We start from the raw sequence: 23,802 nt of genomic DNA on the forward strand, positions 1-23,802 counted from the left end.
GCCAGGACTTTCCAGGGGGAGGAGAGAAGGGCGGGGGGAGAGAGGGGGAAAGAAAGGAGGAGGGAGGAAGAAAGAGGAGAGGGGGAAAGGGAGAAAAGGGGAGGGCGAACGGGAGCCCACGCGCTCCTCGCCCGGGGCGGACGGCGCGTCTCCGGCTGCGGCGGGAGCGCGGCCTTCTCGGTGGTGGCCGGCAGAGGGCAGCGGCGTCCGTCCCGCCTGGCGAGGGAGCCCGCGGCCTCGACGCCGCTTTCCCGGCGGGGGGCTGCCCGCCGGCCGGGTCCCTCCTCCCCGCCTCCGCCTCCTTCTTTAAAAAGCCCCGCGGGCCGCTCCGGCCATGCCCGCTGTGGACCGATGGTGCGCAGGAGCGCGAGCGGGGGCGAGAGCCGGAGCGCGCCGGGGCAGCAACTCCGCGGCGGCGAAGGTGAGGCTCCGGCACGGCAAGCGGGGACCCCCCGGGGTCTCCCCCTCCTCCTTTTTCACTTCGGCAGCTGCTACAAAGGGGCTGCTGCCGCTCTTCCCGAGGGGGGCTTCTCCCCCCCTTGCAACTCCCCCCCTTCCTCTCTGCGAGCCAAGTCCGGCGCTTCTTGGTGCGGAGCCCTTCTCCCTCTCTCTCTCTCTCCCTCCCTCTCTCTCTCTCTCTCTTTCTATCTAATTTTCTTTCTTTTCCCTTCCATTCTGTCTTTTCTTTCTTCTGTCTTTCCTTTTCCTTCTTTCTTTCTTTCTTTCTTTCTCTCTTAACTTTCTTTCTTTCTTAGTTTCTTCCTTTCTTCTCTCTCTTCCTTTCTTTTTCTCTTTCTTTCTTCAATTCTTTCTTTCTTGCAGTGGAATCCTATACATGTATAGTCAGAAGGTAGGGGTGCATGGGACTGCAGCCTAAATTAATTCCTTAATTTATTTCTTTCGTTCTTTCTTTTCCTATACTTCCCCCCCCTTTTACTGCCACCCTGCAGGGACCTTCCTGGGGTAGCCCCCATTGCAAAGTGCTGAATCCTAAGCTGCCCCTCCTTGCCTCCCCTGCCACCCACAAAGCCCCTGACCACATGCAGAGTGGCTTTGCTTGAGTAGCCACGCATTCCGTGTGCCTGCTGGCCTCCCCTCAAAGTGGGTCACCCCCATTAAGCCCTGGCACCTCTCTTGGGGGGGGAGCCCAAGCACAGCCCCTAATGTTGTTGGAGAGAGTGGCGCTCGGCGGAGATTCTTGGCCACGGAGTTAAAGCCCCCCATCCTGGGAGGAGGGTCCCCTTCGTCATCCACCCTGCCCAAGAGACCCCCCCCCCGAGCTGTGTGGGGCTGTAACATCATTGATTGATTGATCAAAACGTTTATATTACTGCGTTTTGGCTATAAAAAGGGGGGGGGGAGCCCAGGGAAGTGTGCCTTTGGACATGTGCAAAGGGCTAACTATTAACAAGCCTTTAAAAGATGCTTCCTCCCTCCCCCCTCCCCCCGGTGTGGCATTTTTGCCCCCTCAGCTGGTTTTTGGACAGCTCTCCCACATAGGAGGTGCCTTGGGTGGAGTTGACTCAGCCCAGCCTCCCCAGACAGGCAGGGGGACTCGAACCCAGGTCTTGCTGTGAGGCAATGTGAGGAGGAGGATGCCATAGAAGGGGAAGGGTAAATGATGGGCCACGGAAAGGGAAGTGTGCCTCTAAGCATATGCAGAGGGCTACTTGCAGCCACACTCTGCCTGAGGCTTGGGCAGAAGGTGACTGACCACACTCCGCATGCCCGACTGCTGAGGATGCGGCTCCACGCCAGGATGGCGCCCGTGCAGAAAGGGCGCCTGCGTGCAACCATGGGGAGGCTTTACTTCTGAGTAAACAGGCTAGGGTTGCACTGCAAGGGCTGCTTCTCTGTCCAAGCGGTCTGGCTCAAGGGATAACGTCTGGCCCATTTTGAGATCCCAGCTGTCTGTGTCCCTTTGCAGGCAGATCGACTGATCTTGCCACGGGGAGGGGGGCATAATGATTGGGAGGTGCATTATGGGCACTCAATCGATGCCACATAATTAAAAAGTCCAAGCCAGTACAGGCTGGGCTTGGGTGCAGAATGACCCCGGCTGACTCCTGTCATTGCTTCTTCACCCTCTGACAACAACAGGTGCCCTGCCTGCCTACACAGGTCTCTTCCAGTGATTATGGTTTGCATGTGAGTGTGGTTGTGGGGCTGTCAGCACAGGGCTCATGGGTGATGATTAGGTTGGTGCGTACAAAGGGGCTTTTCTATAGCAGCCCTAACCCTCCAGAACAGGCTGGGGTGTGTGTGTCAGGTCTAGCTGTGCTGTGGCTGATAGAAGTTGTAGTCCAACACCGCTGGAGGTGACGGGGAGGTGAGGGCTGCCTTCTTTGATGCAGAACGAAGCGAGCAGGCTGGATACGGAACTGATGTTTATATGCCCTGGTCACTCCCGTGTTACCTCTGGTCAAAAGCACTGTTTTTTGTGCAACACTCTTTAGCGTGTGATTTTATTTTATTTATTTGATTTGATTTAATAGATGTATGTACCACTTGCCACATTTTTACAAAAATCTTTAAGTGGTTGACAAGAGAATTAAAATGCATAAAAATACATTGTAATATATGTTAAAATACCATGAAAATATATAATCATTGCCAAAACAATGAAGGAACTGGAGAGGGGATCACTCCCTAAAATAAGCTTTGCCCCCAACCCCAGTGAGAGACCCACAGCACTCAGAGACCCTCCCCTGTTGGACACTGTAAGGTCATGTCTGGCCCAAGGGAGGCATGTGGCTCAACGCTTATTTTGCAAGGGGGGGGTGTCACGTAAACTCCAGTTCCTTATTGAGCTGCTCGCATCCGGCAGAGTCAAAGTACAAACTGGTGGCTGTGAATCAACTCCAGCCTCCTAGTCAAGCAGAGAGAATTTGGTCTCTCCGTTTCCTCTGTCCCTGGTTCAGTGTCTCCTTGGCAAACAAGAGATCTCTTTTTTTGTCCTTCAGGAGACAAAAGGAGCTAGTCACTTGGGGGGATAAATACAGTAGGACCGGGACAAGCTGTCAGCCTGTGGAACCCCCCTTGCAAGCTTGGTGTGAAATAAAGGAAGGGGAACCAGGTGCACTGCCCTGGGCTCCTTGGAAGCAGGAAGGGAAGAGAAAACTGTCAGTGAGCAAAAAATCTAGAGGAAAAGCCAAACATCTTTCGACTGTGGCCTCATTTCCCTACATTCCTCTCACGGCCCTGAAGCGGGTGGCTTTCATGGTCCCTCCGCTCCCTCGAGGGGCGTAGTTGCCAGGTGAGCTCAGCACTGCTCCGGGTATCAGAGGGTGGAACAGACTCTGAGCCTGCGGAAGGTCTTTGCTGCGTTCCTGTTTCTCTGATGGACTCTGTGCTCTCTGGAGCAATCAGCTGAGATGCCCTCAGTGTGGGCCAAAGCCAGAGCAAGAGGCATGGGGGGGCGGGGGGGCCAATAGAGAAGGCGGCTTGCACCTTCCTTGGCTGACTGCATGGACTAAAGTAGCAGTTACAGGAATAGCTGCTGTTAAAGTAGCAGTTACAGGAACTCTGGGGGAAAGCGACCATGTTGTACTTGAGTTCTTGGTTCTAAGGGAAGCAAAAGCCGAGTGTAGTCAAACGCGTACCCTGGATTTTAGGAAAGCTGATTTTAATAAACTCAGAACAATGATCAGTAAGGTCCCATGGCAAGCGACGCTAATGAGAAAAGGAGTCCAAGGTTGGTGGGAGCATTTAAAAAAGGAAATTCTCAAGGCACAATCACAAACAATTCCAACAACAAGAAAAGGTGGAAGACAACAGAAGAAGCCAATGTGGCTTCACAAAAAACTTAGCGATGACCTGAAAACAAAAAAGGACACATATAGGAAGTGGAAAGAAGGCCAAGCAACAAAGAATACAGGCAGGTAGCACAGAATTGCGGGGATGACGTCAGGAAGGCTAAAGCTGAGAAGGAGCTGAGGCTAGCGAGGGATGCTAAAAACAACAAAAAGGCTTTCTTCAGCTACGTGCATAGTAAAAGGCAGAGGAAAGAAATGGTGGTTCAGCTATTAAATAAGGATGGCAAAACGATAACGGATGACAAAGAAAAGGCAGAGGTGCTCAATTCCTACTTTGGCTCAGTCTTCTCCCAAAAGAGGGTCTATGACCCCCCTGGCAAAGGCGAAGTACAGGCTGAAGGGGCAGGATTGCAGCTTGAGATCGACAGGCATATGGTCAAGGAACACCTCATTACTTTGAATGAGTTCAAATCTCCAGGGCCAGATGAGCTGCATCCTAGAGTCATAAAGGAACTGGCAGAAGAACTCTCAGAACCGCTGTCTATTCTCTTTGAGAAATCATGGAGGACGGGAGAAGTGCCAGATGACTGGAGGAGGGCTAATGTTGTCCCTATCTTCAAAAGGGGTAAAAAGGAGGAACCTGGGAACTACAGACCAGTCAGTCTGACATCAATCCCTGGGAAAATTCTGGAGCGGATGATAAAGCAATCCATCTGGAAGCACCTTGACAACAATGCCGTGATTAGTTGAAGCCAACATGGATTTGTCAAGAACAAGTCCTGCCAGACGAATCTGATCTCATTTTTTGATCAAGTAACCTCCCTTGTAGACCATGGGAATGCTGTAGACATCATATACCTCGACTTTAGCAAAGCTTTCGACAAAGCGCCCCATGATCTCCTGATGAGCAAACTAGCTCAAAGTGGGCTAGATGAAACAACGATCCAGTGGATCCACAGTTGGCTACAGAATTGGACTCCAAGAGTGCTTATCAATGGGACCTTTTCAAACTGGGGAGAGGTAATGAGTGGGGTACCACAGGGCTCAGTACTGGGCCCAGTGCTCTTCAACATTGTTATGAATGACTTGGAGGAGGAGGTGCAGGGGATGCTGATCAAATTTGCAGATGACACAAAATTGGGAGGGATAGCTAATACTTTGGAAGACAGAAACAAAATTCAAAGTGATTTGGGTAGACTGGAGCGCTGGGCAGAAAACAACAGAATGACATTTAATAGGGATAAATGCCAAGTTCAGCACCTAGGAAAAAGAAACCAAATGCACAGTTACAAGATGGGGGATACGTGGCTCAACAACACTACAAGCAAGAAGGATCTTGGAATTGTTGTCGATCACAAGCTGAATATGAGCCAACAATGTGATGTGGCTGCAAAAAAGGCCAATGCTCTTTTGGGCTGCATTCATAGAAGCATCGCTTCCAAATCCCGGGAAGTACTAGTTCCCCTCTACTCAGCACTGGTTAGGCCTCATCTGGAGTACTGTGTCCAGTTCTGGGCACCACACTTTAAGAAGGATGCAGACAAACTGGAGAGGGTTCAGAGGAAGGCAAATAAGATGATCAGGGGACTGGAAACAAAGCCCTGTGAGGAGAGACTGAAAGAACTGGGCATGTTTAGCCTTGAGAAGAGAAGACTGAGGGGAGATAGGATAGCGCTCTTCAAGTACTTGAAAGGTTGTCACAGAGAGGAAGGCCAGCATCTCTTCTCGATCCTCCCAGAGTGCAGGACACGGAATCATGGGCTCAAGTGACAGGAAGCCAGATTCCGGCTGAACATCAGGAAAAACTTCCTGACTGGTAGAGCAATAGGACAATGGAATCAATGACCTAGGGAGGCGGTGGGCTCTCCCACGCTGGAGGCCTTCAAGACGAGGCTGGACAGCCATCTGTCAGGGATGCTCTGACTTGGATTCCTGCATTGAGCAGGGGGTTGGACTCGATGGCCTTGTAGGCCCCTTCCAACCCTACTATCCTATGATTCTATGACTTCCCACCCCGGCTGGGCCAAGATGGCTTGCTGCCTGGGGCAAAGCACAAGCCACCGCCTCTCCCCGGCCTTGTGCAAAAGCCAGTGGCTACTGAAGTGTTCTTCAGTACTGGTGACGGGACAGCGTCCTTTGGCACACCGAAGGCAGCAGGCTGGCTTTGGGGGGCGCACAGAGATCTCTCCTCCACCTCCTGGCTGCCACCTCACTCCGCTTTATGGGAAGGCTGGCCCCTGCTCCCCATTGATGCTGCAGGGGGGGAACCCAGGGCAGCGGAGGTCTCCTCTCTCACCACCAAGGGACATCTGTGTTGTGCTTCCTTGTGGAGGGGCTGCATATGGCGCCTCCTTACTTGAGGAGGGGCTGCATATGGCCCCTGCTTTGCAGGCAGGAGGTCCCCAGTCTGATCCCCAGCAGCGTCTCCAGGTAGGGCTAAGAAAAAACCCTGCCTGAAGCCCTGGAGAACTGCTGCTGCCAGTCAGCGTTGACAATACTGGGTAGATGGACCAGGATCCAACATGATAAGAGACAGCTTCCTAGCTTCCTATTTAAGTCAGCTCTTTATTCAGAACCATGAGGACTAGAAGCTTAGGGAACGCTCAGTAGTAGAGCCCCTGCTTTGCAGGAAGAAAGTCCCAGGTCGATCCCAGACATCTTCAGGTAGAGAAAGGAAAGAGCCCTGCCTGAAATCCTGGAGGGCCACTGCTGCCAGTCAGTGTCAGCACTACTGCACTAGATGGACCCAGGGTCTGACTCCGTATAAATGCAGCCTCCTACACACGTCTGGTGCATCATCCATGGCTCAGTGGTTTGTGTCTTTAGTGCAAACATCCCAAAGGGGTTGGGAGATGAGGTGGACTCATAATTAGACCCACAAGGAAGGAGGAAGGAGAAAAGGGGAGCCCCCAGAACAGCCTCACTTCCTCATAGGTGGAACTGCTGCAGTGCCTCCTGCCAACGGAACATGGGAGGCAGGGCTGGACAGGTGAGCAGGCAGAAGATGGATGTCCATTTGGCTCTCTGAGAGCAGGTGGGAGACGTGCCTTTTTGAAGAAACCCCAGCCCCTGCTGCAGGCCAAGACACAGCCAGGACCTCACTCCAGGGCGTGGATGCTGTGAAAAAGGCAAATTCCGTGCTGGGCATAATTAGGAAAGGAACCAAAACTAAAGCTGCCAAGATCATGCTGCCCTTGTACAAATCTATGGTGCAACCACACTTGGAAAACTGTGTACAGTTCTGGTCACGACACCTAAAAAAAGATATTGTAGAGTTGGAAAAAGTGCAGAGTAGGACAACTAAAATGATCAAGGGTAATGATCAGACTAGAATCCAGGGTCATCCCATGAAGCTGATTGGTGGGAGATTCGGGACAGATCAAAGGAAGGAAGGGCTTCTTCACACAGCGCAGAGTTAAACTATGGAATTCGCTGCCACAGGATGGAGTGATGGCCACCAGTTTGGATGGCTTTACGAGGGGGCTGGACAAATTCCTGGAGGAAAAGGCTATCAGTGGCTGCTAGTCCTGATGGCGCTGTGCTCCCTCCAGTACCAGAGGCAGTGAGCCTCTGTGCACCAGTTGCTGGAGAACACGGGCAGGAGGGTGCTGTTGTGCTCATGCCCTGCTTGTGGGTTTCCCATGCACAGCTGGTCAGCCACTGTGTGAAGAGAATGCTAGGCTAGATGGACCCTGGGTCTGATCCGGCAAGGCTGCTCTTATGTTCTGATATTTTCTTATCTTCTCTACCACTACATGATTTTAAAATTGCATGTCTTTGGCATCAGCCAAGGCATTTGGGGAATGGTGTGATATAAGCAGATTTCTTATTATTTGTTTATTATTCACCTTGATATGCTGCCTTATCTGCTAAAAAGCCATCAAGGTGGTGTGCAACAATTTAAAACAATAACGCCTTAAAACAATAAAAACGAGAGCATTAAAACTGTAAAGACAGTAAAATGAGACATTTTGAAAGGCCAAATTGAAAAAAGGAGTCTTTACGCTATGGACCAAAGAAATGGCTGATAAGTATTTAGAAATACATGAGAAAGAAAATGTGGCAAAATGAACTTTCCATCTCAGTTCTCTCAGTCAAGAGGCAGGAGTTTAGCCAAAGGCCAAATGGAGAGCGGCTGACCCCACCTAAGGCATCTCCAACGAGAGAGCGCAAGAGTGGTGTTTAGATTATGGGACCTGGGGGTTACCTCTCTGCCCACTTTCCAGTTACCCACGCAGCTCCAAAGCCAATAAAAGCAGTTTTAGAAGGCCAGTCAAGCCAGGAGGAGCCAAGGTGGGACGGGCCCTGGGCAAGGATGGATGCGGAGAAGGTGCCGGAGGGAGAATGTAATCCTCCACAAAATGAGAATTTGTTGCTCTCAAATCATGGAATTGTACCCCCAAATAGTCTGCCTTTTGCAAGAGCCAGTTATGCGGGTGTGTGTGTTTTAAAGAAGGGTTTCCAGCTGTGCATTTTGAGGAAAAGCCTCAAAGGAAGTCAGTTTGTAATTGCCAGCTCATAATTGCACTGGTCATTTTCACACCAAAGTGTAAGATGAACGCCTGAAGATTTCCTCCTTGCGCACCCGGTGGCTTCCGAGGAGGTAATACAGGATGCAGCAAAGGGAAAGGAACTCAGATGTTGCACCGGATGGGGGCCCTCCAATAGTCCTTGTGTTCTTTAGGTCCTTACGAAATTTGCAGAGGTTGGCACACAGCCTTGCCACAGAAAGGCCCAGAACTCTACAAGCATACAGGAGAGCTGGATTAGTTAACCGGCAGACACATTAAAACATCCCTTTCCTCCCCCCTTTTATTCTCTCGCAGCCACAATAAAGCTGTTTGTCTCTAAGGTGCCACAAGGTTTTTTTGTTGGCTTGAGGTCGGCAAACGTGCCAGTCAAAAAGTAACTGTGATTCCTTGAGGTCAGCTGTCTCCAATCCAGATGTGTTGGATGGCAACTTCCCTCCTTCTCATATCTGATACGGCAAGCCACCCAGGCAACACAGTTTAGGCGATGCCCAAAGGAGGAGACCTGTGTGTCTCAAAAGCTTGCACTTTGCATTTTAGTTGATCCAAGCCCAGGCAGATCCTCTCTTTCTGGTTCTGCACCTTTTGTTCCATGGAACTAAAGTGGAGGCTAAGATTTAAAGTAAACAAACTAGAAAAAACCCTCAGTGTTGGGGCCAGAAGTGGTTGGTCCCTTTTTCCTAAATTGCCCAATACCTGAGCAGTGAGATCCTGTCCTGCCCAAGAACAATGCTGGGTATGGAAACTTCCAAAACAGGTTCTGGGCACAGGATAGCCAAGCTTTCAGGGGAGGGACAATGCTGCCGCCACGAAGGAGCCAACAGTTTGTGGCACGGTGATGGAGGAGGGGGAACCCCTTGCCACCACATGCTTCCTCGTCTCCTAGACTGGCAGCTGCTGCTCCTTTGCATGTGCCAATGGGCTGGCAGGCTTCCTAAAGCACCTCAAGATTTGATTCCCGCCAGTGAGATTTCCGCTGCGGATGTTTTACTTGTAAGCCGCTTTGAGGCATTGTCAAAGGACCAGCAGCTTATAGGAAGGACGTAACATATGAACGTTATTTGAGAGTGTGTACCCTCCCTTATTTATGTATTTTATTTTATTTTTACATTTATACCCTGCTTTTTCCTTTAGGCACTGTACATGATCCTCCTCCTCTCCATTTTTTATCCTTGCAACAACCCTGTGTGGTAGGGTAGGGTGAGAGTCAGTGGCCGAGTGGAGGACTAGAACCCTGATTTTATTTATTTATTTATCTACTTATTGCACTTATATCCTGCCTTTCTTCCTCTTGCAAGGAACCCAAGGCAGCTTACATTTTCCTCCTCCTCTCCATTTTATCCTCACAACAACTTGTGATTTCTTGAGTCCCAGTCCAACACTCTAACCACTACACCATACTGCCTCTCAACCAGGGATATTTTTTTAGAAAATATGGTAAGCTGTATATACATCTATTAAATAAAAATAAAATAAAACCCTAATCAGCCTGCCCGGTCACTGACTTCATTAGATGAAGGCATTCCTGGTTGCTCCTCATGGAGCTGTGGTCCATTTAGGGCACAGTCCTATGTGTATTTATTTGATTTATTAGCTGCCTATCTGGCTGGCAACCCAACCACTCTAGGTGGCGTACAATACTAATAACAACATAAATTACAACAAATTTACATATTCAACTGAACAAAACAACACTGCTCTAAAAACCCTAACCCAAATGCCCGCCTGAACAACCAGGTTTTCAGAGTTAGGCAGAAGCTCATCAGAGAGGGGGCATGGCGGAGCTCCCTAGGAAGGGAGTTCCACAGAGTGGAGGCCACCACAGAAAAAGCCCTCTCCCTAGTCCTCACCAGCCTTGCTGTCCTGGCTGATGGGACAGACAAAAGGCCTACCAAGGCCGATCTCGTTGAGTGGTGTCCCTGGTGTTTTTGGAGGCACACCTTAAGATAGACTGGGCCAGAACCATATAGGGTTTTAAAGGTCAATGCCAACACCTTGAATTGGGCCCGGAAAACAACCGGTAACCAGTGCAACTCCTTCAGCACTGGAGTGGTGTGATCTCGCCGGCGGCTGCCTTTAATCAGGCGGGCCGCTGTGTTCTGCACCAGCTGCAGCTTCCGAACCGTCTTCAAGGGCAACCCCTGGCAGAGCGCATTACAGTAGTCTAGGCGAGAGGAGACCAGGGCATGAGGTACTGCTGGGAGCAGATGGTCAGGGAGGTGGGGGCGCAGCCGCCGTGGCAGATGGAGTTGGCGCAGCGCTGCCTGGCTCGGGGCTGACGCCTGAGCCTCCGTGGGCAGCCGGGAGTCCAAAATGACCCCCCGGCTGCGGACCTGGTCCCTCAGGGTGGCCGCGCCCCGTTCGACACCGGGTCGGCCTCCCCAGCCTGCCCTCGTCTCCCACAAGAAGCGCTCCGGTTTCGCCGGGGCTCAGCTTCAGCTGCAGGCGCTCGGACGGGGCGTCTGCGGCCGGCTTTGGCGAGGAGCGGGACGCCGGGACGGCAGCGCGCGGCGCCCCCCGGCCCGCCCGGCCCGCGCAGCTGGGGCTCCTCTGCCGCGACGCGCCGGGGCTCGCAGCCCGGCGCCCGTCCCAGGAGAGCGGCGGGGCCCTGCCCGGGCTCCCCGGCTGCTGCGGCCCGGCCGGCGCGGCGCCCCTTCTTCCCCGGCCGCGCGGGGCGCGGGGCTCGAGGCGGGCCTCTCCCGAAGGTCCGGCGCCGGTTTCGCCGGCGCCGCCTGGTCTCAGAGCTCTCCGCTGGGCGCAGCGCGACCGTCCCTCCCGTGACCGCCCGCCGCCCGGGGCCGCCCGAGACACCGGGCGGCGTGGGCCTCTCGCCGGTCCCTGCGAACGCGGGGGGCGCCGCGCGGGGTCGCCCCGAGGCCGCGCCGCCCGGCAAGCCCCAGCCCGGGGGCGGGGCGCGGGCCCCGCGCGGCCCCAGCCTCGGGGGCGCCGGGCCGGGCGGCTGTCTCGGGCGCGGGGGCGCGGGGCCGAAGCGCGCGCGCGCGCGGCCCGGAGCCTCTGCCGCAGGCGCTTCTCCGCGGGCGGGGCGCGCGCGCCTCCCTGGCGCTGGGCCCGCCAGCCGGGGCGGCGCCCCCCCGGCTCTCCCTTCCCTGGCCGGCCTCCTGGCCGGCGGCCCGCCGCACTCCGGCTCCCGCCCCCGCTGGAGGGCCCGCGCGGCGTAATGGCTGGGTGTTGGGCTGGCGCCGGGAGACCCGGGTTCTAGTCCAGACTGGGCCGCGGAGCTCCCTGGGGGGCTTTGGGCCAGCCCTGACTCTCACCCCGGCCCACCTCAGGGGGGTGTTATGTGGATAGAAAATGGCGAGGAGCGGGAGGAGGATCGTGGACGCGCCTTGGGCCTCCTTGGAGGAAAGGCAAGATATAAACGTAAAGACAAAGGACGAGCCGCGCTGGATCAGACCGAGGTCCAGCGGTCTGTTCAAACAGTGGCCAGCCAGATGCCCCAACGGGGACCCCACAAGGAGGACAGGAGCACAATTATAGCACCCTCCCAGGCGTGCTCCCTAGCGTGCTGCCTCTAATTCTGGGGGTGGCCTGTAGCCAACAAATAAACAAATCTTTACCCTAGCCGCTGTTTGCCCAGCAATAGACCAGGCCATGCACTGCAATCTAGGCTGCACAATATGACAGAATCAGAGAGCAGGGGAGGCGCAGGCTGAGGAAGCAGCTGCCAACGACCCTTGCAAGTGAGCCAAGCTGCACACGCCGCACTTCCGGACCATTCTCAGGAGTACATTTGGAGCAGACCTCTCTGCTAAAGCAAAGATGGCTGGCTGAGGGGACCCTGCCCCTCTGCCCCCATCCCGAGGCCTGCCGTGTTTAACCAGATTAAAAATGCTTTTGGCAGACTGGCACAGTGTCCGAATTAGCTGGGCAGTGCTTCTTTTTGTGAAAACTATTTTTGATACAAGTGCTTATGAACAGTTCCCCTCTACCCAGCACTTAAGTACTAGTTCCCCTCTACGCAGCACTGATTAGGCCTCATCTGGAGTACTGTGTCCAGTTCTGGGCACCACACTTTAAGAAGGATGCAGACAAGCTGGAGGGGGTTCGGAGGAGGGCAACAAAGATGATCAGGGGACTGGAAACAAAGCCCTATGAGGAGAGACGGAAAGAACTGGGCATGTTTAGCCTGGAGAAGAGAAGACTGAGGGGAGATAGGATAGCGCTGTGCAAGGACTTGAAAGGCTGTCCCAGGGAGGAAGGCCAGGATTTCTTCTCGATCCTCCCAGAGTGCAGGACACGGAATCATGGGCTCAAGTGACAGGAAGCCAGATTCCGGCTGAACATCAGGAAAAACTTCTTGACTGTTAGAGCAATACGACAATGGAACCAGTTACCTGGGGAGGCGGTGGGCTCTCCCACACTGGAGGCGTTCAAGACGAGGCTGGACAGCCATCTGTCGGGGATGCTCTGACTTGGATTCCTGCATTGAGCAGGGGGTTGGACTCGATGGCCTTGTAGGCCCCTTCCAACCCTACTGTTCTATGATTCTAACACATTGGCATCTCTGTCCTGACACATCTTGCAGAAGGCTCTGCTCCAGCCTCCCCCTCCAGATGTGTTGGTCTACAACTCCCATCAACCACAGCCAGCAGGCCAGTCTGCTCTGCCTTTGGCACCTCCCCCAACAGCAGGGGATTATGGGATCCGCAATCCAACACATCTGGAGGGCACCGAGTTGGGGAAGGCTGTTTACCCAGCCATTCTAAATGCCTCCTATATATTTCTGGAGACGCCATGGTGGGAGATGAACCTGGTGCCATGAGAGTGGGTCACACAAGCAGCCTCCTCGCCATGTCCCTCGCTAAGCAGGGGCTGGCCCTGCTTAGGGGCCTCTGGGCCATGTGCCTCTCTTGTGCCATGCTGAGGCAAAAGGAAGCCAGAGCTCGCACAAACTGCAGCAGGGCACAAAACAAGACAAGGATTCTCAGCTGGGGGCGGTGCATGCGTGTCTTCTGAGTTCACACCATGCAGTCATGGGGATTTTGATGCCTGGGCCCCAGAATTGGAGCCCTGAAAATCCCAGCTTTCTTTTTGGTCAGATGTACGTTCTGGCTCTGTGTGGCTGTAACGGAACTTGGAAATGGGCCTGGCGATGATCTCTCCAAGGGCTGCAAGTGGCTGTGGCAAGGCATCTCCGGGACGCAGGGCACGGGGAATTCGCTGCCTTCGACGGTGCCATCTCCTTCTCCCCCACTGTGGCTTGAGGTGAATCGCATGAGCCAGTTCTGCTTTGGGGAGGATGAGCCGGCCATCAGGGACTTCCCAAACACCCGATATACATTGTGAAGCCCCAGACTCGCAGAAGGAGTTGCGGGCGTGTCGTGCTGACCATTGCTGAACCTGGAGAAACAGATTTCAGGACTTTCCAGATAGCTTCTTGACATTGTAAAGCCATAGCCAGCAGTGGGGTAGTGGCGACAGGGCACTCAGGGACTTTTTGATGAGCAGGGACGCTGCCATCATCTGTCCCCCCCTCCCCGCCCCGACTTCCCTGTTCCAGTCCTCATAGGAGCTGGGCAGAAGTGGATTTCCTCAGCATCGGTCTATTGTTCCCTGCAAGGTCTTTGGGGTGGCTTGCTCTTGAATGGGCAATTAAGCTTTAAGACCCATTCGCTTTAAAGAAGGCCGGCTGCCCGTGAGAACTGGTTTGCTGATATGGCTCCACACAGCCATCTGCCTTTGGGGCTCTCTTTAGGACCGTGGCTGTGTGGACTATCAGGATGAGCATAGGGATGCATGGATTTTGTAGAATCCCTCTGCATTTTGCGGATTGTCTGGGGCCTTTCTTTCCGTCGTCCACTCCTTGGTGGAATCGGATTTCCCCCCCAAATTTGCACAAATCCACATTTGCACAAATTCACACTTGCAAAAATGTGCAAATCCCCCCCAAATGTGCATATCCTCCCAAAATGTGCATTTTCATGCTTTAGCCTATGGGGGAAATGCACATTTTTGGCCAGTGTTTCTTTATTTTACATATTTTTCTACGACTAAATTCGCACAACGTTTTGGAAAGTGAAAAAAACAGTCTGCAGGTCTGTGGAATCCGAGCAACTTGGGAAAAGCCGGTCTGCTGCAGAATCCATGGGTCGGATTCATAGGGATCCGAACTCCTTTGATTCTGTTGCAGATTTTCCCAACATCCCTACCTTCACATCAAAGTTTAAAGGTTTTAATTCTGCAAATTACTGTTGTTGCTGTTGTTGTTATTTCCCTTTAATTGTTCACCACCTGGATATTTTATTGATGTGGAGTGGTGAAGAAACATGTTGTGTAAATAAGCAAACAAACAAAGTTTGCCACTGCAGCACCAGTGGCAACTCCAGGCCACCGACCTTCCCTCTTGCTCCTCCACAGCACCGAGAGCTTCCTCTGACGTGGCCTTTTCGTGCCCCAGCTCTGCTGGGCGTGAGCCCCGTGCCAAGAAAACCGCTCCCTGAAGACGTCACGATGAAAGCCCTGCTGTTTGCCTTCCTGATCGAAGTGTGTCTCTCCTCCTTGGTTCCAGGTAAGCGGTTTGGACCGAAGCCAGTGGGTGACCCAGCAAGCACTGGAAACTGAACTTGCTGAGGCCCAAAACACATGGGCATGGATCCGAGAGGGAACAGCATAGAGCATATGGCGCAACCCTCCCTTCCCGTTAGCAGTGGCAACCACCACATTTATCCAAGTGGTTTGGGGGTCAAAAGTGCATGTGTCAGTGCTTTGTGGATTAGAAAAGCATTCCTCTACGTGGTTTGGGGGTCAGAAGTGGCTCGAAAGTGCATGCTGCCAGCCTGCAGCCCCAGTCATTGGCTGAGCAGTGAGTGATGTCACGGAATGTTCACAAACAAGCCCTCACTGGCAAGTGGGCAGATCCACTGTGGATTTGTTCATGTGCCAGGGCAAGTATGGCATGGAGCGGAGGACGATGGTATCTGGGCCTCATTCACCGTTCTCCCTCCTCTGTCATTCCCATTGCAGAAAAGGAGAAGAACCCCCAGTACTGGAGACATCAGGCCCAGGAGACGCTGAGGAGGGCGCTGAGCTTGCAGGAGCTCAACACCAACGTGGCCAAGAACGTCATCCTCTTCCTTGGGGACGGTGAGTGTCGGGAGCAGGGCCGGGGCCCTTCCCAAATGCAGCGGAGGCGGCAGGCCCCTCGTGCAGTGCAGCCTCCCCAAGCGCGGTGCTCTCCAGATGTGGTGGACTGCAGCTCCCCTCGCTGGCCATGCTGTCTGGGAACGATGGGGGTTGCAGTCCAACAGTGGTGTTCTGGCTGGGAATGATGGGGATTGCAGTCCAGCACACCTGGAAGGCACCAGGTTGGGCTGACCTGAAGGAGCAATTGCTGCATTTGACCTGCCTGTGTGGATATTGCAAAGGCAGAGGCGAGCTTGCTCAGTCAGAGGAGCTGAGCCTGCCTGATCGGAGCAGAGCACTTTGCCACATGCCTGAGCGCCTTTGCAAGCTTTGTGGCTGGCCTGTGCCCCTGAAGGTAGCCCCTAGACAGCACAGGTCCAGCATCTTGCAAGCAGACCTTTCAGGACTGGATCAGAGATGCCCAGCTTTAGTTTAGTAAAAAGGCAGCCAAGGGAGGACATCACAGGGACTCATGACATAATGCGCGGTGTGGAGAAAGTGGGGGGGGGGGAGAGAAGGTTTTTCTTCTTTTCTCAGAATACTAGAATTGAGAGTTGCCCAATGAAACAAATGGGCAGGTCAATGGGATGATGGAGGTTATAGTAGCTCTGCTCTGTCTTTTGCACCCTTCCCCAATGGCTGGGGATGATGGGATTTGCAGGCCAACATCTCTGGAGGGCGCCAGGTTGGGGAAAGAGCATTTACCCCGCCATTGCTCCTGTCATGCTGAATGTGCGCTGGTCTCGGAGGGCAGCCAGGCTGGGGGCCCGGGCCTCCCATTTCTAGCTGGACCGGGAAACAGGATGGCCCTTTTGCCTCCTCCACGTGCCCAAGGGCAGAGCTCCTTTGCTGCGCCTGGCTGACACCTCTGCCAAGTGTGCTCCCTCCGCTCGCCCTGCTCCCACCCCCTTGCTCTGGGCCTGGAGGCTGTGCCCCACAGCTGTCGGGGAGACATGCCCACTGAGTCAGGGATTGATTCCCCAGCTGTTTCTCCTTCTCACTATTTCCTCCGATGGGCTGGATGCCCCCCCCCCCACAACTTTCCGTCCCAAAGGTGAGAGAGCAAGTTGCAGAGGGAGGGGGCCGGATCCAGAAGCCTGGAAAATGGCAGGGGAAGGGAGTGAATCTTCCCTCTTCCTTTGTTGCTGCTCCCAGATCTCTTCCCTGGGGGAGGAGAACAGGAAACGGCACCTCAGGAGGAAGCAGGAAGGATCCCATTTTTCCCCAGGGTGGAAAAGTAGCCTTTCCCCTTTGTTTTGAGCAGAGCTACCTGGCGAGAGGTGGGCAGGGCAGTGGCGTTGACCGGGGCGGGGGGCGGGGGGCAGTGCTGTGCAGCAGTGTGTGGCTGGGATTTGTGCGCCTGGCCAGAGCTGTGGCTAAGTGGCAGGCCGCACACTTTCTGTGCGGGAGGTCCGTGGTTCAATCCCCACTGCCACCACTTGGGAGGGTTCCATCCGCTGGGAAAGCCCTTCTCTGAAGGAGACCTGGAGGGCCACAGCCGGTCAGAGGAGAGAACGCTGGGAAAACTGGACCAGGGTTCTGGCTCGGTGCAGGGCAGCCTCCTGTGCTTCTCCATAGGCCGCTCTTTGGTGCCAGACTGCATGTCATCGCCTGGCACTGAGTCAGTGGGAGCGCACTGCTTTGTGCAGGTAGGGCAGGGCCAGTCTGGACTGGACCCACATGCTTAAGTAAGAAGGGGAGAGTAAGAGAGCGAGAGAGAGACAGACCATAAGAGAGTGTAAAATTGTGTGCGTGCGTGCGTGTGCAAACGAGAGGTCACCTCTTGCTTTGCACTGATCTTGAAGGTACCTGCCTTACTTTCTCTTCTCTGTGCAATGGGGGTTGTTGCTGGAACAGAAAAATGTGGGTCCAGAGGAGTCTTCTGGGTTGCCGTGTGTATCCCCCCCACCCAGTCCTTTGCTTTCAAGGCATGACCTCAAAGTGAACTGTCCTCCGTTTCCCTTTTCTGGTCAATGGGTTGCTGCTGTGGATAACTGGGACCCCTTGGCTCTGCCCACCATGGGTTCCCCTGAATAGTCCTGCCCCACCAGTCCCAAGGAACAGCGGCCGCCACTGCACTGAGTGGAACTCGGACTGCACTGCTTGGATGGGTCGCATCCTGGCCTAGCTGTTGCTAGATGTGGCTCACAGGTGGCTCTCTTGGCTGCAGGCATGGGTGTCTCCACGGTGACTGCTGCTCGCATCCTCAAAGGGCAGCTGCAGAACCAGACCGGGGAGGAGACCATTCTGGAAATGGACCGCTTTCCTTATGTGGCGCTGTCCAAGGTAAGGGTGCTTTCCCCTGCCCTTTTTCAGGTGTGTGCTGGGAAGGCCTTGGGACCCTTGCACCTCTTCCTGGCCAGAGGCCAAGAGGAAGACAGCCCTCTGACAGATTAGAGACAACAACAGCCACATCTGTTTATATAAAACATTTTGTACCTTGCCCTTCGGTTCAAGGGACGTCCACGCAGAGGTGCAACTAAAAGATTAACGCATGTTTTAAACTGTGCGTATTTACTCAGAAGAACATTCCATCGCTCCTTCCGCTTGTGATGCTGACGTGGCGAGTGCCATTGCTGACCCAGCCAAAGTGGCACCGCCCGTGCCCAAGAGGGCAGTATTGGCAGGTTTGGGGAAACCCCGAGGTGTGTGGAAGTGGAAAACCCCCCGTAGAAACAAAAAGCTAAAGGAGGGACCCCCCACCCCACCCCCAAAGCCCAGTGGGGACTGAATATGTTCAGTGGTCATGGAATGTGAACAGACTGTTGGGGAGATGGAAAAATGGGGCAGGGGATAGAATGGAGAGGTTGGAATCCTGAACAAGGATCGCCCTGTACTGCAACCGTTTGCAGCAGGGCCTGCTTGCTACCTCTAATGGGGTGTACTCCCAAGGAAGTGTGCTTTATGACTGTGGCCCCTAAATATCAAAAATCTGTCAATAAAAGCAGGCACACAACACCTGGAAATGGCAGGGCAGCAACCCAGCTAAACATTTCAGTAGCAGCATTGGAGTTGGAGCAGAGAGATGTCAAGAATGCAAAGTGCCCCTGGGCAAGGAAACTGGCCTTGAGGGCCCCCAGAAGACGTGAGGTGTGGTGCCAGGCAAGCTTCTGGGGGGGGGTGTTCTGGGGAAAGGGGGCATCCCCACGGGTCACCCCCATGCGTCACCCCCCATGCTTCCAAATGGGCAGCCAGAGGAAGGGCTCAGAAGGCACTTTGACCCAGCCTTCGCCAGGCTGGTGCCTTCCAGAATGGTTGGACTGCAACTCCCAGCATTCCCAGCTGCCAGTCCAAATGACAGGGGCAGATTTATGTGGGGGAAGGGAATCCGCATCTGCATCGCTCCTAGGAAAAGTGCAGATGGGTATTGCAAACAAAGGACGCAGAGCAAGCCGGGTGCAGCCCAAAGGCCTGGCGAAACCTGCACCCAGGGCAGCTCCATCATGTGCAGGGAAAGACAGCGCAGGGCAGGGCCCCTCATTGAGCAATCATGCAGAACGGGGACAAACAGGCAGCTCTCAAGACATCTGGACGCCGGCCATTCCCAGCCCAGGGAGCCGCAACTCTTGACATGCCGCCCTGCAAGAGAGCCAGCCTGGGAAATTCCTCCCGGCGCGAGCTTACAATCCGACAAGGGGACCCTCCCATCTCTGGCAGTCTGGCTGCATCTGGGCGGGGGGGGGGGGCACAGTGACATCATGCCTCTTTGGCACCCTGCTGGGGACAGATTCACACATGCAAGATAGATCCCCCCCTGCCCCTGTGACTCTGGGGGTAGCTGATCTGTCCCTGCTTGGAATGCCTTCCCCTTGTTTTGTTTTGTTTTGTTTTTTAAAGGTGCAGGGCATCTCAGGTGTGTGCAATAAAAACACAGGATATTTCAGTTATGTGAAATAAGAAATGCTCAGGGTTTTGCCTTTGGTGCAATAAGAAATGCACAGGATATAGATTGTGCAATAGAAAATGCGCAGGGTATTTCAGGTTGTCCAATACGCTATTTCAGATGTGTGCAGTCAGGTATTCCACGGGGTATTTTAGACGTGTGCAGCTCTCTGTCCATGTTTTGTGCAAGGCTTTCAGGAATCTTGTGGAAATAAATAAAAGTGGGGAGAAAGAACCCCATGATTGGAGGTGACTTTCAGGAACGTTGGGATAAATTTTAGGAAACTGGAACAAGGGGAGGGGGGTATCTGCACCCCTCTTTTTGTGCAGTGTGATGCCACGTGGAGACCCCGCTTCCTGCTGTGCGGGTGCGTGGCAGCCATTGGGAAGAGGACCCCGCCCCGCCCTCCTTCCGCCTCACAAATCGGCCCTGGCCCCGTGCTGCGGGGCTGTGGTCATGCTGGCTGCTGACAGAAGCTCCAGCCGGGAGGGGCGTGGGGCTCCAGTGCCCCACAGGGAGGGGCCCGTCTGGCTGCCGGTGGCCAGTCTGCTGCCAGGCACTGGGTGGCGCGAGCACCCCCGGCCTGCAGCCTCGGGCCTGGGACTCGTCCTTTGTGGCTGGGAGAAACGCCCTGCGCAAGGGTCCAGTTGATGTGTCCCCAGACCACTCTGGGCTGAGTTCACAAGAGCAGCGTTTCCCTCTGGCCGGGGATCGTGAAGGGCAATCCCACGGTCTGGATTCAACCCTTCATCTCCCCACGTCCCCTCTGCGCTGACTATTTCAGGTTCCTACGCACCGGCGTGGCAAAGCTAGGGCTTGCCCTGGGCTCCCAGCACCTCTTTTGGCGCCTGCCACACTCCCTCCTGATTTCTGTTCCATTTTGAAGAGGCTTTAAATGAACTGCGAGGTTGCCGTGCTGCAAAGCAAGGTGCTGTGCTCCAACGTCATCTTTAGCTGGGCTCCAAAGAGAAGGTTTTGTGGTCTGGAGCTCTGCCCTGTTCTTGGCCGAGTTCCTTTCCCTTTTGCCTCACGCCTTTGCCTTCTGGGAAATGAGCATTTTGTGATCGGCCATGCCCATAGCAGCCATTTTATGAATGAGCAAGCCCTACCCCCCATGGCAGCCATTTTGTGAGAGTGCCCATGACACTCAACATTCCAGATGTGCCTGCCGACCCAAAAAGGTTGGGGAGCCTGGGGTCCAAGCGCTGGCACTTTTTTTTATTAGCGGGGACCCTGATGTCATCTGTCCCTCCCCTCAGATTTCCTGGTTCCCTCTGAGCTTAATTGCAATCTTCACTGCAGCTGGGGTTAAATGAATTTTCCCAGCAATCATATATTGTTCCCTGGTGTTACACAAAGTGTTTTGTGGTGGCTTAGTCTTGAACAGGCAATTTTAGAGGCAGCAAGGCCATTTGTTGAGGCCCAGTTGCACAACATGGGTTGAATTCTCTCATGCCTTTGGTGTTCTCTCTTTGCAGACATACAACACCAATGCGCAGGTCCCCGACAGTGCGGGCACCGCCACAGCCTACCTGTGTGGAGTGAAGGCTAATGAAGGGACGGTGGGCGTTAGCGCTGCCGTGACGCGGTCCCAGTGCAACACCACAGTGGGCCATGAAGTCACCTCCATCCTCAAGTGGGCCAAGACAGCAGGTGAGCAAATGCGTTGGAGTTGGGGTATGCCATGAACCCCCAAACCCCATGCATTTAGGTTGGTGGTAGGGATGTTGGAGAAATCTGCAATGGGTTCAAATGAGTTCTGATTTCTGTGAACTGACCTGTGGATTCTGCAACGGACAGGCTTTTTCTAAGTCACATGGATTCTGTGGACTTGTGGCCCAGTTTTTTACTTGGGGGGGATTTGCACAAATACGCAGTTACGGAAATACACATTAATGCTCTGATGTGCATTAGCACTGATGCGCCATTCCGCAAGTGCACATTGCCACAAATGTGTATTAGTGCTAATGCGAATTAGTGCAAATGCACAGTGGCGCAAGTGGAATTAAATTCTCGTGCATCCCTAAAAAAAATCCAATTCTGCCAACAAGTGGACAGGGGCATGAAAGACGTCTGACAATCTGTGAAAAACTGATGGAACAGATTTAACAAAATCCACATATGCGTACTTGGGGACTACATAGGAACTGACCAAAAGAAGAAGAGGATACCACTTTTCATGAAATGTGCCTGTGCTACTTGATATGCAAATTTAGAAATAATTATTTGTATTTAAATAAAAATACAGCAGATCTCGCCGTAGTGCAGAAGATTGTCACCGGCTGACCTTGCGCTTGCTGCTCAGTCTGCTGTCCTGGTGCTAAGCTGATGGACAACTTCTGTGTCCCTCCTCTCCCTTCTTATGGTTCGTTACCTTTAAACTGGACCTGGGTTGGAGAGTTCTTTGAATACAGGATGCCTGCAAAGAGAGGGCAGTCCTCTGGCAGCCCTTAAAATAGAGGACTGTGCTCTGTAATTAAAAAAAGGACACTTGGCCACCCTACAATTCCTAGTTTAACCCGGGGTGAGGAACTCTTTGAGCCTGAGAGCCAAATTCCATTGTGGAGAAGCTCTCGGGGGCTGCATTTCAGTGGTGGGCGGGGCCAGAGGGGAAGGGGTGGAGCAAACATGCTAGCCTATTTCAGCTTAAGGCTCTCCCTGGCAGTAAGTACGCCTTCAGAGGGGCATTTCAACCTTGCAGAATGGGGGGAAGAACTGCATGAAACTCAGGAAACTGCGGAATGATGGGGGGGAGTGGGGGGGCAGGAGAAGTGGGCGTGGCCTTCTGGGAAGCCGCCAAGGGCCTTGGTCTGACAAATGGTCTTGTGGTCACTGAGATGAACACACGGTTCATGCATTTATATCTATTTGTAATACTTATATACTTTTATTACAATAAAATCTCTAAGAGATTTACGTGCAAAATACTCTAAAAAGCCACAGTTGAAGTACATATGTAATACAATACAACGTGAGAAGCAGTTCGCTTGCAGCAAGAAGTAAAACAGTGGCAGTTTTGGAGCAGGGTGTTATTTAAATTCCTCTCCAGAACAAGGGTATTTTGAGTGGCTGGCCTTTCGGGGGTTCGAAGGCTTTATGAAGCTTAAACGTTCAGAGGCTAGCTGGCTGGCTGATCTTTTGTTTTGCTATAATAATAGTTCCTTATTTTTTGACCGCGCCTCAAAAGCCGATGGTCACATGTTGGCTTTGGAAATATATCCAAGTCTCAATTGCCCGAAGGCAGGGCTGGGCTTGAAGCCCTGTAGGACGTGGGGGAATTTATAATGGGGTTTTGCTCCCTTGCTCCTCACTCACTTCCAGCCTTTATGGGTTAAGTTAAAAGACCTGGGGATGGGAGACAGACAGACAACAGCCTCCCCAAACCTGGCGCTCTCCAGACATATTGGGCTTCAAGTGTCACGCCCCTTCCCCCGGCCGCCCAGCGTCCAGCCTTTTCCTGGTTTTGTTTCGTTTTCCCCCCATTCTAGAAGGTTGAAATGCCTCTCCGAAGGCTGAGTGGACAGCAGGAAGAGCTCTCAGCACGATAGGCCGGCATTCCTGGTGGGTTGGCCCCACCAGCCATCTCTGGCAGGCACTTGGCCCTGGGGCTGAATGGGCTTCAGCAGCCCTGCTGCACGGGGACAAAGGTCGCCGCTGCCATTCTGGTTCCAGGAGAGCCAGCTCCACAATGTGGTTTTGCTCGCGTTGTGGTGTGCGAAAATAGGTGGGATTCTGACACCAAGTGATGTCTGGCTGGGTCAGGTGATGGGAGGGAGGGGATACAGGGAGGGTGTGTGCTGAGGGCAGCCAAGGGCCACGTCGCCACGCCCTCGTTGCTGTTTGCAAAGCTTCCTCTTAAACGTCCCCTTAGCAACAGATCATGGACACCCTCAGCCTGCGCACAGGAGGCTGGCAAACTTTAACCACGCTAACTGCCTCCTCAGTTGGGGCCAAGACACAGATGGACTTGGGACCAGATGGTGCCACGCGCACCGGAAACGGAACCCTACTGCTGCCGTGTACACGCCGAGGGTCTGTCCCTGTTTATCCCTGTGACCTTTCCTGCATCATCTGACTTGGCAATGGTAATCTATGCCTTGGTGATATCACATTTAGACTGCTACAAGGCGCTGTATGTGGGGCTGCCCTGGGAGAGTGTCCGGAAGCTTCAGAGGGTGCAAACTGTGGCAGCTAGGCTGCCAACTGGTGGACAGCATTGGGACCCTATTGCACCCGTCCTGAGAGACCTGCCCTGCTTCCCAGTTGCTTTCCGGGCTCAATTCAAGGTGTCGGTCTTCACCTTTAAAGCCCTCAATGGCTTAGGACCTGGTTATCTAACAGACTGCCTGTCTCCTGCTGAACCTACCTGAGTGTCAAGACCTGCAGGAGGTCCTCGAAAGGGCCTGTTTGTTGGGCACGTGTGACAGGGCTTTCTCCTGTGTCGTCCCCAAACTGTGGCATGCTCTCCTCAAGGACGATGACTCACCCCCTC

The 23,802-nt window shown here is 53.8% G+C and overlaps 1 protein-coding gene across 2 annotated transcripts in view; it reads left to right on the forward strand.

Annotated features, from left to right (window-relative positions):
- Positions 1-334: 334 nt before the first annotated feature.
- The window catches only part of ALPL (alkaline phosphatase, biomineralization associated), a 53,385-nt gene continuing 29,917 nt past the window's right edge, over positions 335-23,802 (forward strand). Inside the window, exons 1-5 of one of the 2 annotated variants that reach the window (XM_084822273.1) lie at positions 335-421; positions 14,663-14,813; positions 15,269-15,388; positions 17,598-17,713; positions 20,789-20,963. In XM_084822273.1, coding sequence (XP_084678399.1) covers positions 335-421; positions 14,663-14,813; positions 15,269-15,388; positions 17,598-17,713; positions 20,789-20,963 — 649 coding nt within the window. Of the gene's footprint in view, positions 422-11,267; positions 13,511-14,662; positions 14,814-15,268; positions 15,389-17,597; positions 17,714-20,788; positions 20,964-23,802 lie in introns of those variants that run through there. The other variant, XM_084822274.1, reaches the window with a different exon arrangement.

Source organism: Heloderma suspectum, chromosome 15 (genome assembly GCF_057233095.1).
Source record: "Heloderma suspectum isolate Gila_16-S chromosome 15, 16-S_ref, whole genome shotgun sequence".
In the NCBI taxonomy this organism is placed as follows: Eukaryota; Metazoa; Chordata; class Lepidosauria; order Squamata; family Helodermatidae; genus Heloderma; species Heloderma suspectum.